The 15,782-nt window shown below is 39.4% G+C and overlaps 1 protein-coding gene across 1 annotated transcript; it reads right to left on the bottom strand.

Moving 5' to 3' along the window:
• Positions 1-14,913: 14,913 nt before the first annotated feature.
• LOC111750771 (large ribosomal subunit protein eL22-like) lies at positions 14,914-15,377 on the bottom strand. Its single transcript, XM_064286270.1, has one exon. It carries the CDS (start codon positions 15,375-15,377, stop codon positions 15,048-15,050), a length of 330 nt encoding a protein of 109 aa, XP_064142340.1. The 3' UTR covers positions 14,914-15,047.
• Positions 15,378-15,782: the final 405 nt, after the last annotated feature.

Below are 15,782 nucleotides of genomic sequence, written 5' to 3' on the forward strand. Positions count from 1 at the left end.
CCAAGACATACTAAATCCTCATCCAGCCTGCCTGGAGTGATCACCCCTCATTTCTTTCTTTTAACATGACATTATGTACATTCTTCAAATTCTAGTCTTACATTAAATAAAACCCAAACCAAACCTGTTACCACCGAGTCAATTCTGACTCATAGTGACTTTACAGGACAGAGTAGAACTGCCACATAATGTTTCCAAGGAGTGGCTGGTGAATTCCAACTGCCAACCTTTTGGTTAGCAGCCGAGTTCTTAATCACTGCACCAACAGGGCTCCAGCCTTACATAGACCGGCCTTAAAAGTTACTGGTTATCTCTTCAACTTGAACACTAGACTTCTACCACACTGAGGGTGCCCCGTCTCTCCTTTAACTCTTCCTCTCTCCTCCTAGATTATGATTACTGTCTATTTCCAAGGCAGAGCCTTGAGAAAGATATTCCTTTCTTTTAGATGATTCAACCCAAACCTAGTGGACTTCAAATTTTTCATCACACATATCCGTTTAGGTATATTCCTAAAGAAAGATGGTTTTCTCTTTGAGAAATCTTTTGCTAGAATGAAATACTTTTTTTTCTTTTACTGCAAGTGAAGAACATAAATCAGAATTAGCCATGAACACTGCAAAATGTTATTATTCTGTATCTTTGGGTGTTGGGATTGTGGATGATTATTGTTCTTTTTCTAAGACTTCTGATTTTCAAAATCCTCCGTAATAAGCATGTATTTCTTTGCAACCACAAAAAGTAAATAAAACACATTAATTAAAAATAAATACACATGGAAGGAAATTATTAAAATTGGTGAACATACAAGTACTAATTTATATTTTGAAATACAGTCATGTGTCATTTAATATCCACGATCTGTTCTGTGAAATAGGACATTATGTGATTTGAATGCTGTGTGAACAACATATCATAGGCTGGTGCTGCTTTTTCTTTAAGCACCTGGAACAAGCTTCGTGCCTTAGTAGCGATCTTCAACGTGCTGAGATGGATTTGCTTTTGTGTTTGGTCCTCAATCCACGTCATTAGCAATTTCTCCATATCTGATATAATCCCCTCTCAAATTTGTGTAAGCCTTGTAGCTCTCAGTGTAGCTGATCCTTTAACAGCTTGGAAAGTGTTTTCTGTTTTTGAGGATCATCGCGATTGTTGAGTGCGACACGCCTAAATTTCGAGGAATAGCATTCATTGACTTTCCACCTTCATGTTATTTAATAAACTTTTGTTTTACTTCCAGGTAGGTTCTTCTCCTTTGCCTCTTGCTGCTGCTATCACCAGTGCTGGCTCTGCTGCATTTGGGAGCAATGATGTACTTCACAGTGATATTTTCAAAAGAAAATTAAATGAGAGATAATGCTGCAACCCTCAAGGAGGTTGAATGCTGCTGCCTATGAGTCGAAGCCTACACTGTTATATGGTAAACTTTCTAGATAGAAAGTACATTAAAGTACATAATAAGCCAGTAACATAGGCATTTATTATGACCATCAAGACATATATATTATAGGTTATATACATACTGTAACATTATATGCTTGGCAGCAACAGATATAAGACACGCGTGTTGCATGCTGGAAGCTGTTGCAATTCGTTATGTCTAGTTCTTTGGTGGGGATTTCTGAACTGTATTATAATCTTATGGGACCACAGACCTATATGCAGTTGGTTGTTGCCCGAATGGACGTTAAGTGGCACATGACTGTATTTAGGTGTGCTTCTAGTTTTAGAATTTAAGCTCCTGAAAAAGACTGATTCTTACATAAGTTCTTTATAAGGATCTAATGCAGTGTGAGTCTTCAGTAAATGTGAAATGTTATCTCCTCAATTCACTCCCTTGGCTGACATATTGGCACAGCTTCAAGACATTAAACTGTTTTATGTGGAAACTTGATGGGTACAAGTTATTGCCCCATTATCAGTGTAAGAACAGAATACAATATCTTTCAGTTGGGCCCGTGGGAATAAACCCTTGTTATACAAGAATAACTTTGAGGAGAAGAAACTAAAGTGACCAAAATGGACACCAAAGGTATTGAAGGCACACAGATATTAAAGAAAGATAAGATGAGACAAAGCGAGAAGATGATTTACGGAACATGGGCCTTTTTGGGCCAAAATTTTGTTTTCCACTTCATTCCTTCTGCTATCACTTTGCTAAATCAACAGTTCAGTTTGCAGCGGCTGCTGTAGTGATAAAGCTTTAAATAAGGATATAGAAATAACTGGGATAAATGCTGTAGTCATTCTATATCATATTTCACAATGCCTAATAGTCCCCCATTTAATCAAAAGATTGGGAGGACAGGGAACAAGTTGGTAATTTGCAGTTGGGATGTAATAAAAATGTTATAATTCATGGACGAGACACTCAGACTACATTATGTATTATGAGTTTAACTTGACTTATAACTCTTTCTGGAATTTAAACTGTCATACCCGACCATATGCGTTGACTTTTATAGTGATTTAATGAGTTGTTTGGTGAAAATAAATATTGACAAAGTTACAAAATTTTCTGACTCTATTCTGTTTTTCGTTTTGGTTGTTGTTTCCCCTTTGAATACTACAGCTGTCTGTGTCTTCCAGAAACGCAAGAGTTTCTCTTTCCCCATAATCCATGGCTGGAATCTTAGCTTTGGAAGGCTCTCCTTGCGTGCTTGACCTTAGCAGACTATCATGGCAAAAAGGAGCCTAACAGAATATATTGATTAACCTCTGGTGGCAGCAAAAGAATGATAGAAGCTTTGGACATGTGGGGCCCAACTCCCTTGTTTTCTACATGTTGCCTGATTCCCCAAAGGAGCACCTCTGTCTCAGGATGTGGCTTGGCTTCAACTAAGTTTTGCTGAGAGGCCATGTTACAGCAATTCGGATTGCTGGTTATCATGCTAGTTTTGAACAGTGAGTGATGATGGTCTTGTAAGGACAAGCTCAATTCCTACGGAAGCTCATGGGAGATTCTCAGCTGCTACAACTCATGCCATTGATAGCGAGAGAAATGAAGTCATGCCCAATTGTACTAGGGGTAGCACAGCAAAGGATTATTATCAAATGAGCACCTCTGTCTCAGGATGTGGCTTGGCTTCAACTAAGTTTTGCTGAGAGGCCATGTTACAGCAATTCAGATTGCTGGTTATCATGCTAGTTTTGAACAGTGAGTGATGATGGTCTTGTAAGGACAAGCTCAATTCCTACGGAAGCTCATGGGAGATTCTCAGCTGCTACGACTCATGCCATTGATAGCGAGAGAAATGAAGTCATGCCCAATTGTACTAGGGGTAGCACAGCAAAGAATTATTATCAAATGAGCTGTAATTTGAGCAGGCACACATTTTACACTCATTAAGAAAAGTAAGGAACAGCTAATTGGCTAATTATGTACTCTTCAATTGGTTCAGCTAACCCTCAGTTACGGCATAAGGGAATAAACATGGAATCTTGTTCTGGGATTTGGCTAGACCAGAGAGACCTCATGAAATTTCCCTACGTAATAAAAAACGATTAGCTGCACCACCATTTAGCAAACATAATAAGGAAATTACCCATAATCTATTAAGAGGTAACTCATCCTGGCTGTGAGGTCAATGAGCGTCAGACTCCCTGGGAATAAAGTGATCTGATGCGTGGGAGGGAACGACCTCCTTTAGGGCACCTGGTACCCTGAGGAGTGATTTACTCTCTTGTCCTCCAGGAAGCCATTTACCTCACAGGGGTGACATTTTACGGCATTCACAAGTTTCATCCCAGCTGTCACTGTTATCTGCATATGTAAATGGAATTTGTAGAAATTTGAGGTAATTACCAAGATCATACAGACCCCTCAAACACTTTTTCTTCAATTGCCTGGATATTTCAGTCAAATGGATTTGGGGCCAAAGCGATAATTGCTTTAGTTTTGCATTTCACTTTGCATATGTAGACTTGATGGTCACAGGAGGGAAAAGTGTTAAAGTTGTAAAACAACAAAAAAATTTTTTTTTAAACCCCAGAGGGTAACAACCCACATAATACTATCTTAAAAGAAAATTTGCTCGTGATATGCAGCCCAGTGATAATTGATGCATTTTTTATCCTTCAACACTTACTGTTTAAGTCCAGGTTTTAAATACTCAGTTCAAATAAACAGGGCTTATTAGCTGAATGTTAAAAACGGAGTTAGATTTTTTTTAAGATCAGGACCTGGACTCTTCTCACCAACCGCCCCCCCCCCCCCTGCCACTGTGAATAGCCTATCCAAGTTATGATCATCTCACACTTGAATTGTTGTAAATCTCTAAACTGGTCTCTCTGCTTCCACTCTAGGCCTGGCTGCTGTGTTTCTATTTTCCACACGACAGGCAGACTGATCCTACTACAATGCAAGTCAATTTTGCCATTTCTCTGCTAAAAGCTCTCCAATGGCTCCCCATCTTATTCTGAGCAAAGTCCATAATACCTGTGAGATTGGTCCCCAGCAGTCTCTCTGTCCTCTTTTCAAGTCCTCGCCACTGTTCTCATTACACTGGCTTTCTTGTCGTCCCCTCATGAAGCACTCGCTCCCCTCAGGGCCTTTGTACTTGCTGTTTCTTCTGCCTGGAATGCTCTTTTCCCACTATCTGTATGACTCAATTGCTCAGTTCCTCCAGAATCTCTGCTCAAATGGCCCATTATCAGGGAAGCCTTCTATGACCAAACTAAACAAAACCAAACCCACTGCTGTGGAGTTGGTTCTGACTCATATTGACCCTATAGGACAGAGTGGAACTGCCCCATGGGATTTCCAAGGAGTGCCTAGGGGATTTGAACTGCTGACCTTTTGGTTAGCTGCCAAAGCTCTTGACCACTATGCCACCAGAGTTTCCCTTCTATGACGACCCTCTATGAAATGGATGAAGCCCTCACAATACCCTCTGTACCTCTTCCTTTCCCTTATTCTTCTCTATGGAAGCGATCACCAGCGGTTAATTTATATACTTATCTCTTCATTTGTTTTATTTCCAGGTTCTCCTTTGCCTCTCAACAGATGTACCAGGGCAGGAACTTCATGCTTTTGTTTACTTCTTATGGCAGATTGAATTTCCCAAGATCACCACCACGAGATCTCCCATCCCACCTTGTCTTCTTTGAATGCAACATTGAGAGATGACTGGGGGAGAGGGGTGTCTATATTTCTTCCCCTGGAGTCTTGGTAGCTCTGTACAACTGGCAGAAGTAATTCTACTTGAATTTTAAGGCTAAATTATAAAAGGCAATACATTTATTTCCCTTCTGGGATACTCACTTTTGGAACCCAGCCACCATACTATGAGGAAACTCAGGCTACATGAAGAAGCTGCATTTAATTTTTCCAATGACAGGCCCAGCTGAAATCCTAGTTGACAGCTAGCATCAACTGGCAGACACATGACTGAGGAAGTCTTTGTGATGATTCCATACCTCATTCTCCAGTTGCCTACAATTGGATCAAAGACCTCAAGAGACAACTACCTGGGTAAACTTAGTAAGCTCCCAGAACCACGACATATAACAAGAAAATTATTATTATTTTTTAAACCACTAAATTTTGGGATGCCTCATTTAGCAGCAATAGATATCCCAAACACTACTGTGTTCCCTGAGCCTAGAATAATTCTCAATACATACTTCTTCAATGTGTATTTTCTCAATAGATAAAAGGTGCAGAACTCTGGAGTTGAAAAGTATAGTGGCTTCTTGATGGAAATTTCTTTCAGTCTTTCCTAATTGAATGAAACTATAGCCAATTTTTGATTCATCTATTTGAATATTGTGTAGAGCCTTGCTTATTTATAAATTTCAAGCTAGTGGTTCACTTTGAGATCCTCTCTCTCACAAGATCTGAGTAAAGGAAGATAAACTTAAGATGATACTTAAACAAATGGTCTTATCTAGCCTTTTGTTTTTATTTTTGGTGATTTTACTACACATTAACGTCTTTACCAGAAAGAGCCAGATACAGAATTTTGACTGCAAATCAATTTAAGGGATGTTAGTAAGTCTAGAAAACAACTTTGATGAGGCTGTGGATTGTCTTTATCCTTGCTATCTTTCTTCCCAAACCTAATGACTAATCCATCATCACTCACATTTTATACTACTACAGAAGAATTTCAGATGAAAGTAAAAAGCAAAGCAAAGCAAAAACAAAACAAAGTTTTCAAAGTCACCATAACTCACACAAAATAAAATTGTTTTAAAATGGGCTGATTTCTCAATAAGAAAGACCTATTCCATTTGTATTGTTTTCCTCTTCACTACTCAGTGTCAAAGCAATGGGGTGTTCTAGGGAGCAACCCTTAAAAATGCCACCTGTCTCAAACCTTGAAAGTCAATCAACCCGATTGAGTTACCAGGGCTTTCGATGCGAAGGATTCAACCTTCTGTCCTGGTACGGTTTCAAGGAGGCCCTGATAATGGCATTTCTTATTTTCATTCTTTGATTTAGAGTTGCTTGTAGTTTGGCAGAACTCCGTATTATTTGGCAGAACTCCGTATTATGACAGACAGCTTTGCTGTTACCCACCTGGCTGTTCAAGCGTGTAACTTAAGTCTCACGGAGATGTTAGGTAGAAGGCCAGGGTTAGCTGTGGTTCTTTTTCTTTGGAAACATGCAGGAGCAATACAGGAAATGGCTGCCTCCTGTAAGGTATCATCCTGAAATGTGTAAATCGCCCATCTACACTGGCTCATGAAAGAAACCTGAATACTGAAGGAACCTCAGGGTAGGGGAACAAAGTCATAACGAATGCTTTTCAAATCTCCGGCTACTCTCTAGACTCCAGCTCCGGGGCAGAGTGGAGTGCCTTTGGGCTACGGCACTCTGTGCCTTTCATTCCCCTTAGTCTCTCTTTAATCTTGATGATTTTCTCTTTTATTCCTAGGGGCTGACAGCAAGTTTGCAAAACAGCATGAATAAATAAAGTCGCATTAGAAATTTAGTTTGGGGCCTGAGGCAGAACACGAGGAGTCAGAATTTAAGACCTGGCACTCAGAGAAAGTGTAGCTCTTGCACGACATACCTTCACATACAGTCTACGATGAGGCAGCCTTCCAGGCTCCAGATAAAAGTAAGAAGGGTGATATATCTGGAAAATAGAGTACATTCTTTTAGTTAATAATTAAGCATTCCAAATCATCTAAAATCACAACTGTGCAATGAACAAGTTATACAATTATCTGGAACTTTATCTATGTAATGTAATTAGGAAGATATAAAAAGGTAGAATTCTGATTTCTTCCCTCAGGAAGATAAGAAAGCACCAATCTTGACTGTAAACTTACCTCCTTGGATGTGGAATTATAATAGAAGGGCTAGCAGCTCGTATGGTTTGGATTCAACTGTGTCCCCCCAAAAGATGTTGAAGTCCTAACCCCTGTACCAGTGAATGTGACTATGTTTGGAAATAGGGTCTTTGAAGAAGTTATGTTAGATCATAGTAGAGTGATCCTATGTGATTGCTGTCCTTATAAAAGAGAAGATACACAGAGAACAGAGGAAGGATACCATGTGACACTGCAGCTGCAAGCCAAGGAGCACCTGGGACTCCCAGAAACTAGGAGAGAGGCATGGAACAGATTCTCCCTCAAAGCCTCAGAAGGAATCAACACGGCCAACACCCTGAGGACTCACGACCTCCAGAACTGCGAGATAATAAAGTTCTGTTCTTATAAGCCACCCAGTCTATTGTATTTTGTTAGGGCAGCCCTAGGAAACTAAAACATCGTGCAATTCCAAGTCAGATCCTGGAATCTATAGTCTCCCATTGTATTGCATGAGGAAAAGAGAGGCATTTCCCCAGGAGATTCAACATGTAGGTCCCACAGGGGATAGAAAGGATGCCAAGTGCTACAAATCGATGAAACATTCTTCCTGATCTAGTGATATTTTCTTCACTTCTTAGTGAAGATTTCAGCTTTAAGGAAGTCTCCCAGTGACATTCGTTATCATTTGAAATTAAGACTTGAAGATTTCAAGGTTTTGAAGGAGATTATTTACTTCACAAAACTCAAGAAACATCAGTTGATTAGCCTACCACAAGGTGATATTTAGTTTTCGAGTGGAAGAGGAAATGACATTTATTGATACACTATACACTAGGTTTAGCACTTGGCATGGTTTAGCTCTTTTAATTTCCACAGAGAAATGGAACTATTATACTTATCTAATTTAATCTGCACAGGGTAGTTATCATTATCCTTATCTTTCAGATGTGGAAGATGAGGCTCAAAGAAGTTAAGCGACTTGCCTAAGGTCAACAGTCACTTACTCTAAGTGAGTGAAACGAGGGTTTGAACTTATCAGATTCCAAAGCCTCTGTTTTTTTCTCCACTCTATTCATAGAAAGATACTTTGTCAGATTTTAGAATAATATCTTATTTAGGTACCTGTCTTAGTTATCCAGTGCTGGTATAACAGATATACCACAAGTGGATGGCATTAACAAACAGAAATTTATTCTCACACAGCCTAGGAAGCTAGATGCCCAAATTCAGGGCATCAGCTCCAGGGGAAGGGTTTTTTCTCTGTCAGTTCTGGAGGAAGGTCCTCATCATCAATCTTCCTTTGGTCAAGGAGCTTCTCAGCGCAGAAACCTCGGGTGCAAAGGGTGCGCTATGCTTCCGGTGCTCCTTTCTTGGTGGTATGAGGTCCCCATGTCTCTCTGCTCACTTCTCTCTTTTGTGTCTCAAAAGAGATTGACTTAAGACACAACCTAAGCTTATAAATTGAGTCCTGTCTCATAAACATAACTGCCTCTAATTCCACCTCATTAACATCGTAAAGATAGGATTTATAACACATAGGAAAATCACATCAGATGATAAAATGGTGGACAATCACAGAATACTGAGAATCATGGCCTAGCCAAGTTGACACATATTTTTGGGAGACAGAGTTTAACCCATGACAGTACCCCACCCCTCTTTAATTGATTAAAAAAAAAATCAAATTAGTAGACGCACTTGGTTATAAGATCAAACAGTATAGAAAGGCTTATTGGCAAGCAAATACTTCCATTGTGCCCCCACCTCCCATTTGTGACAGACCTCCCACTTGTGACAGATTAAAGGTAACTGTAATTTCTTTGACACTCTTCCTATTAAGAGCAGGGTCTACATTCCTTTCCTTTGAATCTGGGTTAGTTCTGTAACTGCTTGAACAATAGACTATTGTGGAAGTGACACTGGGCCAATTTCTAAGGCTGGACCTCAAGAGACTGGCATACTCCTCTTTTTGTCTCTTGGAATGCTTACCCTTAGAACTCAGATGTCAGGCTCTAAGGAAGCCCAAACTGCCTGTGCAATGTAACTGAGGTTGACAGCCAACAAACTTCAGCTGAGCTCTCAGCTACCAGCCAGCACCAACTTGCCAGCCATGTGAATGAGCCATCTTGGAAATAAATTCTTAAGACCCAATTGAGCTATTGCAGCTGCCACTGTGTGGAGCAAAGACAAACTTTTCCTACCAATTTCTGTAATGTTTTTGTTTGAAGCGTTGTTTATTTTTGTTTTCAGCCACTGGGTTTTGAGGTGGTGTGTAATGAAACAATGAATATTGGAACGCCATTCCCAGAGGAAGCTGCATTTGATTATTTCTATTTTTAGTATCTTTTTCTGGTGGCTTCTGACACATATCTAAAGAAATTTTCTCTTTTGTGGTTTATTAATTGTACACATTGTCTATTGATATTGATATGATAGTTAAATACTACTAAATTAAAACTATTCTCATAAAAATTAAAAAAAAATGATGATAAAGATAACCATAAGGCTTATAGTGGAGGAACAGTCTAGGGCCCCATTGCTCTCCACCCTCAATTTCTTCTCCTCAGAGTCAACGGCAGCGGGTTTTTCAGAGTCAATTATTTTCAATACTTTTAGCTGTTATCCTGGTATTAACCTTTGAATTTCCCAACAAACTTATCTTGCCATTTTTCTTTGATCTTTACATTTTAGACATTATCTATTGATTTCCTACTATCTTAAACTGTAGCACCCTACAACCCTACCCTTCCCCGCTTACTTGGATTTCCCCATTCTCTCAGTAGAATTATTACAACTTTGGGATAAGTCAGGGTCAGTGTTTACTATTATGAATAATTATATAAAAATATGTTCACAGTTGGGTTGTATATGAACTTTAGTTACATTTCCTTTCTTGAACAACCTTTTTTTTTTCTGGAGTTAATAAATGTTCCATCTTTTTTTCTTTTTCTGTACCTATGAAGTACAACCAGAATGCTCCTTAGAAGCAAAGATGGCAAGACTGCGTCTTACATTCTTTGGACATGTTGTCAGGAGGGATCAGTCCCTGGAGAAGGATATCATGCTTGGCAAAGTACAGGGTCAGCAGAAAAGAGGAACACCCTTAATGAGGTGGGTTGACACAGTGGCTGCAACAATGAGCTCAAGCGTAACGATTGTAAGGAAAGCTCAGGATAGGGCAGAGTTTCATCTGTTGTGCATTGGGATGTTATGAGTCAGAGCCGACTCGATGGCACCTAACAACAACAATGACAATGACCACTTCAGCCTGAAATTGAAGTATTTGTGAATGTAACAGATAATCTATCAGTTCTACTTTTTTCTTTTTTTGAGACATCCCTCCTAGAGCCCTCTGGCTTCCTTCTTATATCTGGACTGTTTTCTCTATAAGATTGCTGCATAGTTGTTGCCCTGGGGTTTTCTTATCTTGGGAATTTCTTTCGCTTCTCTCCTGTGTTGGATCCTCTCTGTATTAGTTGATTATAGCTTCATAACAAACTATCCCCAAACTAGTGGCTAAAAACAACAAACATGCATTTTCTCACAGCTTCTGTGAATCCAGAAACGGCTTTGCTGGATGGCTCTGGTTCAGGGTTTCTCAAAAGGTTGCAGCTGTCTGAAGATTGACTGAGGTTTGAGAATCTGTTTCTAAGCTCACTCATGTAGATATTGTCAGCAGACTTCAATTCTTCACCAAATGAACCTCTCTATAGAGCTGCTCACATCATGACAACTGGCTTTCCCCCCAAAGTGAGTGACTTGAGAGAGATAAAGAGAGCAAGTATGAAGATAGAAGCCTCAATGTCTCTTATCACCAAATTTCAGAAGTTATCAACTAATACTTTTGTCATATTCTATTGGTCACACAGACCAATTCTGATACAATGCGGGAGGAGATTGTACAAGAGCTTGAATACCAGGATGGCTCATTGGAGCCCATGTTTGAGGTTGACTACCACACCTTCTATCCTGTCTTCCATGTCTTCTCTTCCTTGGTTGATTCCTTCTTGGTGAATTATATTTTCTGGTAGCATTCTGAAAAAGGGCACTTATGAAGTAACCTTTCTCAGACCTTGAATTTGTGAACATGTTTTCAGTCTATGCTCATCCTTGATTGATAGTTTGGGTTTAGAATTCTAGGTGAATATTATTTTTCCTCAGAAGTTTGAAGGCACTCCTTCATTGTCATATAGTTTCCAGAGTTATTGTCAATCTGATGCCATTCTGAATCACCATTACTGTGTGCTCCTTGTTTTAGTGTTTTTGAAACTTTTAGGATCTTCCTTTATCCCTTGTATTCTTGAGTTTTATACCTTACATATGGGCTTCTTTTAAATTTATGTATATGTATATATTCTTAGGTACCTGATAGTTTCCTTCAATCTGGAACCTTGAGCTCTTCAATTCTGCAAACTTTTCATTTTTATTTCTCTGGTAATTTTGTCAGGTACCTTTTCTGGAATCATACGTGTTGCATGTTTAACTGCTATCGATTCTCTGGCTTCCCTAGCACTTTTCTATCAATTTTTCTTTGATTTACTTTCCAAAAGATTTTCTCAGCTTTATCTTCTGAAACTTCTATTGATTTTTAAATTTCTGATTTTATATTTTTAGCTTCCAAGTGTCCCTTTGTTGTTTTATAAATGTTCCCCCCCCTTTTTTTTTTTTTTAAATCCTCTGTCCTTTTGTTTTGCTTTTGTCTTTTTTTCTTCTCCACATCGGATGATTTCTGGGAATGTCTGGCTTGGTAATCACGGGCTACCTACTAGCGTTTAAGAGTGAAGCATAAAAAGTTGATTGGGAATGTGTGTGCAGAGGCAGGACTTGTCAAGGAGTGGGTTTTACGTTAAGTTAATTGGTTGTAGGTGTTTCATTGATGGATATCTCAACTCTCAGTATTTATAGGTCTTTTTTCTTGGATTGTTCAGTGTCCTCCAAGAAAAATTACTCAATCATCAGCATATGGAGCATGTGTGTTGGGGTGTTGATAACAAACCAGGCTGCCAGGATTCTAGGAGCTGAGCAGAACAACGGAGCTGGGGGATCTCATCGCACCTTATGCATAGTTTTGCTCAGTTTTTCTGTTTTAGTACAGTTTCCTCAGCATTGTCTGATGTCCCCAAGCCTGGTGCTGGTCTGGGTTTAGCCTCTCAGTTAGCTGTGGGCACGGAGAGAGACAGTTACCTGACTGTGCCAGCTAAGAGAAGGGCCCTGGTAGGAGGGGGCTTTGATGGCTTCTTAAGGAGGCTTTCAACCAATGCTTCTTTTTTTTAGGCTCACCCTTCCAATAGCCTTTATGGCTATTCCTGTCTCCTGTTTGGGGGACATGTGTGATTGTATGACTACAAGTAGAGGGACATTCATTAGATCCCAAACCAAACCGAACCCACTGCCGTCAAGTCCATTGCAACTCATATTGACCCTGTAGGATATAGTATAACTTTCCTATAGAATTTTCGAGACTGTAATCTTCATGGAAGCAGACTGCCACATCTTTCTCCTGTGGAGTGGCTGGTGGGTTCAAACACTTGACCTTTTGGTTAACAGCCAAGCACTTTAACCACTCTACCACTAGGGCTCCTTCCAGTAGATCAGGGATTCTCAAACTGTAGTCCAGGATCCCTGTGAGTCGGCAAGATAAAAAAACATTTTCATACTAATGTTGTTGTTAGGTGCCGTCAAACCGGTTCCAACTCATAGCTACTCTATGTACAACAGAACAAAACACCAAAACACTTCCTGATCCTGTGCCATCCTCACAATCCTTGCTATATTTGAGCACATTGTTGTAGCCACTGTGTCAGACCGTCTTGTTGAGGGTCTTCCTCTTTTCAGCTGACTCTCTATTAACCAAGCATGACTTCCTTCTCCAGGGAGTGGGCCCTCCTGATGATGCGTCCAAAGTACTTACGATGAATTCTTGCCATCCTCCTTTCTAAGGAGCATTCTGGCTGTACACCTTCCAAGAAAGATTTTTTTCATAATAATACTAAGATATTATTTACCTTTTTCACTCTCATTGTCTTGTGAATATACAGAGGAATTTTCCAGAGGCAACATGATGCGTGATATAACAGGCTGACTGCAAAAGTAGTTCTATGAAGTCAGATATTAGAGATTTGCAAAAATGAACACTGCAATCTTCTCAGTATTTTTTTAAAAATATAATTATTTTCATAAAATATTTATGTTAACATCTACTGGGTTTGTTAATATTATTTAAATAAATAAATACTAAAAGTATCAGTATGAATTTTACTGGGTAAATATTGATAGATATAATCAACATGAATGAAAGCTCTACAGAGTCTTCGATAAGTTGTAATAATGTAAAGGGGTCCTAAGACCAAAAAGTATGAGAATACTACATTAGAATTATACTCCTGCATTCTTCCATCTCTCTCCTTTACCCCTCCGCAAGGACAAGGAGTGACTGACTTAGTTGGTAAGTATGAGAGAACTTGGTAGGCACAGCTCAGCATTTTCCTCTACCTTGCTTTTACCCAGTTGCCATTGAGTTGACGTCAACTCATGGAGGTGCCAGATGTGCTCCATATGGCTTCAATGGGTGATTTCTCAGATGTAGATCACCAGGCCTTTCTTCCAAAGTGCCTCTAGGTGGACTTGAACTTATAATATTTTGGTGAACAGTTGAGTGTGTTAACCGTTTGCATCACCCAGAGACTTCCACCCTTCTCTTAAGTGATCTTAGAATCATAAACTTAACATTTGTCTACCTGTAAGCATGTGTTTATTGCCGATTTGGGCCATGGTCAACTTAGAGCCAGCGGGCTGTGTCCTGTGGTGAGACTTGGGTTACCCATCACTGCTTGCATTAATGATTAGGTAAATCTGTCTAATTCAGAGGTCAAGTAGGCAAATTTATATAATTAGGTGGAATAAGCTTTGTTTCCTAATATCAGCTTTATTCGTAACAAAGGAGACACAACTTTTAAAAAGCTTTTTTATTTGGAAATAATTTTAGACTAATGGAAAAGTTGCAAAAATAGTACAGCAAGTTGGAGGATACCCTTCAGAGAGCTTCCCCTTAATGTCAACCTCTTAGATAACCAGAGCACAATTAGAGAAGGCAGGGGTTTAACAATACAGCACAATTAACTCATCCATATGCCTTATTTGAATTTCATCAGTTTTCCCACAAAATTTTCCCTGGTCCAGTCTTCAATCAGGATTGCACGTGAAAGATGACATTTTGATCTCCTGCTATCTGGCTCCTGCATCTATGGCTTGACTGGTTATACACTCAATTGGCGAAAAAAGAGGTGTTATTTATCAAAGCTCCTTGTCTCCCAGCACCTCAAAATCTTGAGCCTTTCTGGGATTCTGGGGTGTGAAGAGGTGAATTCCTTTTGTCTTATTCCTCACCCCTACTACTACGGACAGTTTGCAGCCTTCTTTCTTTGATTAACTCAGTTACAAGTCTACCTCTTTCCCACCTTCTAGAATTTTGTCCACTCTTCTGATGTTATCTTTGCTCTTGTTTCCTGTGGTTGCTTTCTGGGAGATTTCCAGTCTGTCCCCAAGCTACGGTCAGTTGCCAAGCCCTACTGAAAATCCATGAGTTAATGTATTTTTTGTTTCATTACTATTAATATTGTGGTGCAAACTGTTAATGCACTCAGCTGCTAACCAAAAAGTTCAGGGTTTTTTTTTTGGTTCCCAAGTTTTATTCAAGGACTAATACAAAATATTCCAGATACATGAGTTTTAAGCCTCATCTTCTTCCTCTTCTTGCCCTGCTTAATCCGGAAGTAACGTAATTCTTAACTTTCTTTGCTGTTAGCAACTACACACAACCAATCACATAGATTATTCTTTTTCAAACATTTTTTGGTGAGATACTTCAAATACCTTTTGGAAAAAGGCACCTTGGAGGTTACAGTAATTTTGCTCTTGCTTCGTTCAATAGTTACAATCCCTCCACCGAGATCACCAGCTTTCCCGTTAACTTCGATTCTTTCTTGAAGAAACTGCTCAAAATTGGCAGCATCCATGATTCCGTTTTCTACAGGGTGGGAGCAGTCAAGGGAGAACTTCAGAACCTGCTTCTCCTTTTTGCCCCTCTTTGCCACAAGCTTTTTCACATGTGCCATGGCAGCAGCCGAAGCAGAAAAAAACTTTGGGGTTTGAGTCCATCCAGAGGCATCTCAAAAGAAAGGCCTGGCGATCTACTTCTAAAAAAAAATCAGCCATTGAAAACGCTATAGAGCACAGCTCTACTCTGACACTCACGGGGTTGCTGTGAGTTGGAACCAACGGGATGGCAACTGATTTTTTACTATGAATAGTAATTGGATTTCATGAAGGAGCAGAGACAGATGAGTAGTTTTAATTTCCTTGCTTAATTACAAGTCTGACCCCTGATGTACAATTCTGAATTTGTGTAATATTTTTGTTTTACAATTGAGAACCTTATTTAAATATCTTTAAATAACTACTGTACTTACATGAAGCTTTACATTCTCTCTTGAAGCAAGCTATGGAAAAACTACAGAAAA

The sequence above is a fragment of the Loxodonta africana genome, chromosome 5, assembly GCF_030014295.1.
Source record: "Loxodonta africana isolate mLoxAfr1 chromosome 5, mLoxAfr1.hap2, whole genome shotgun sequence".
In the NCBI taxonomy this organism is placed as follows: Eukaryota; Metazoa; Chordata; class Mammalia; order Proboscidea; family Elephantidae; genus Loxodonta; species Loxodonta africana.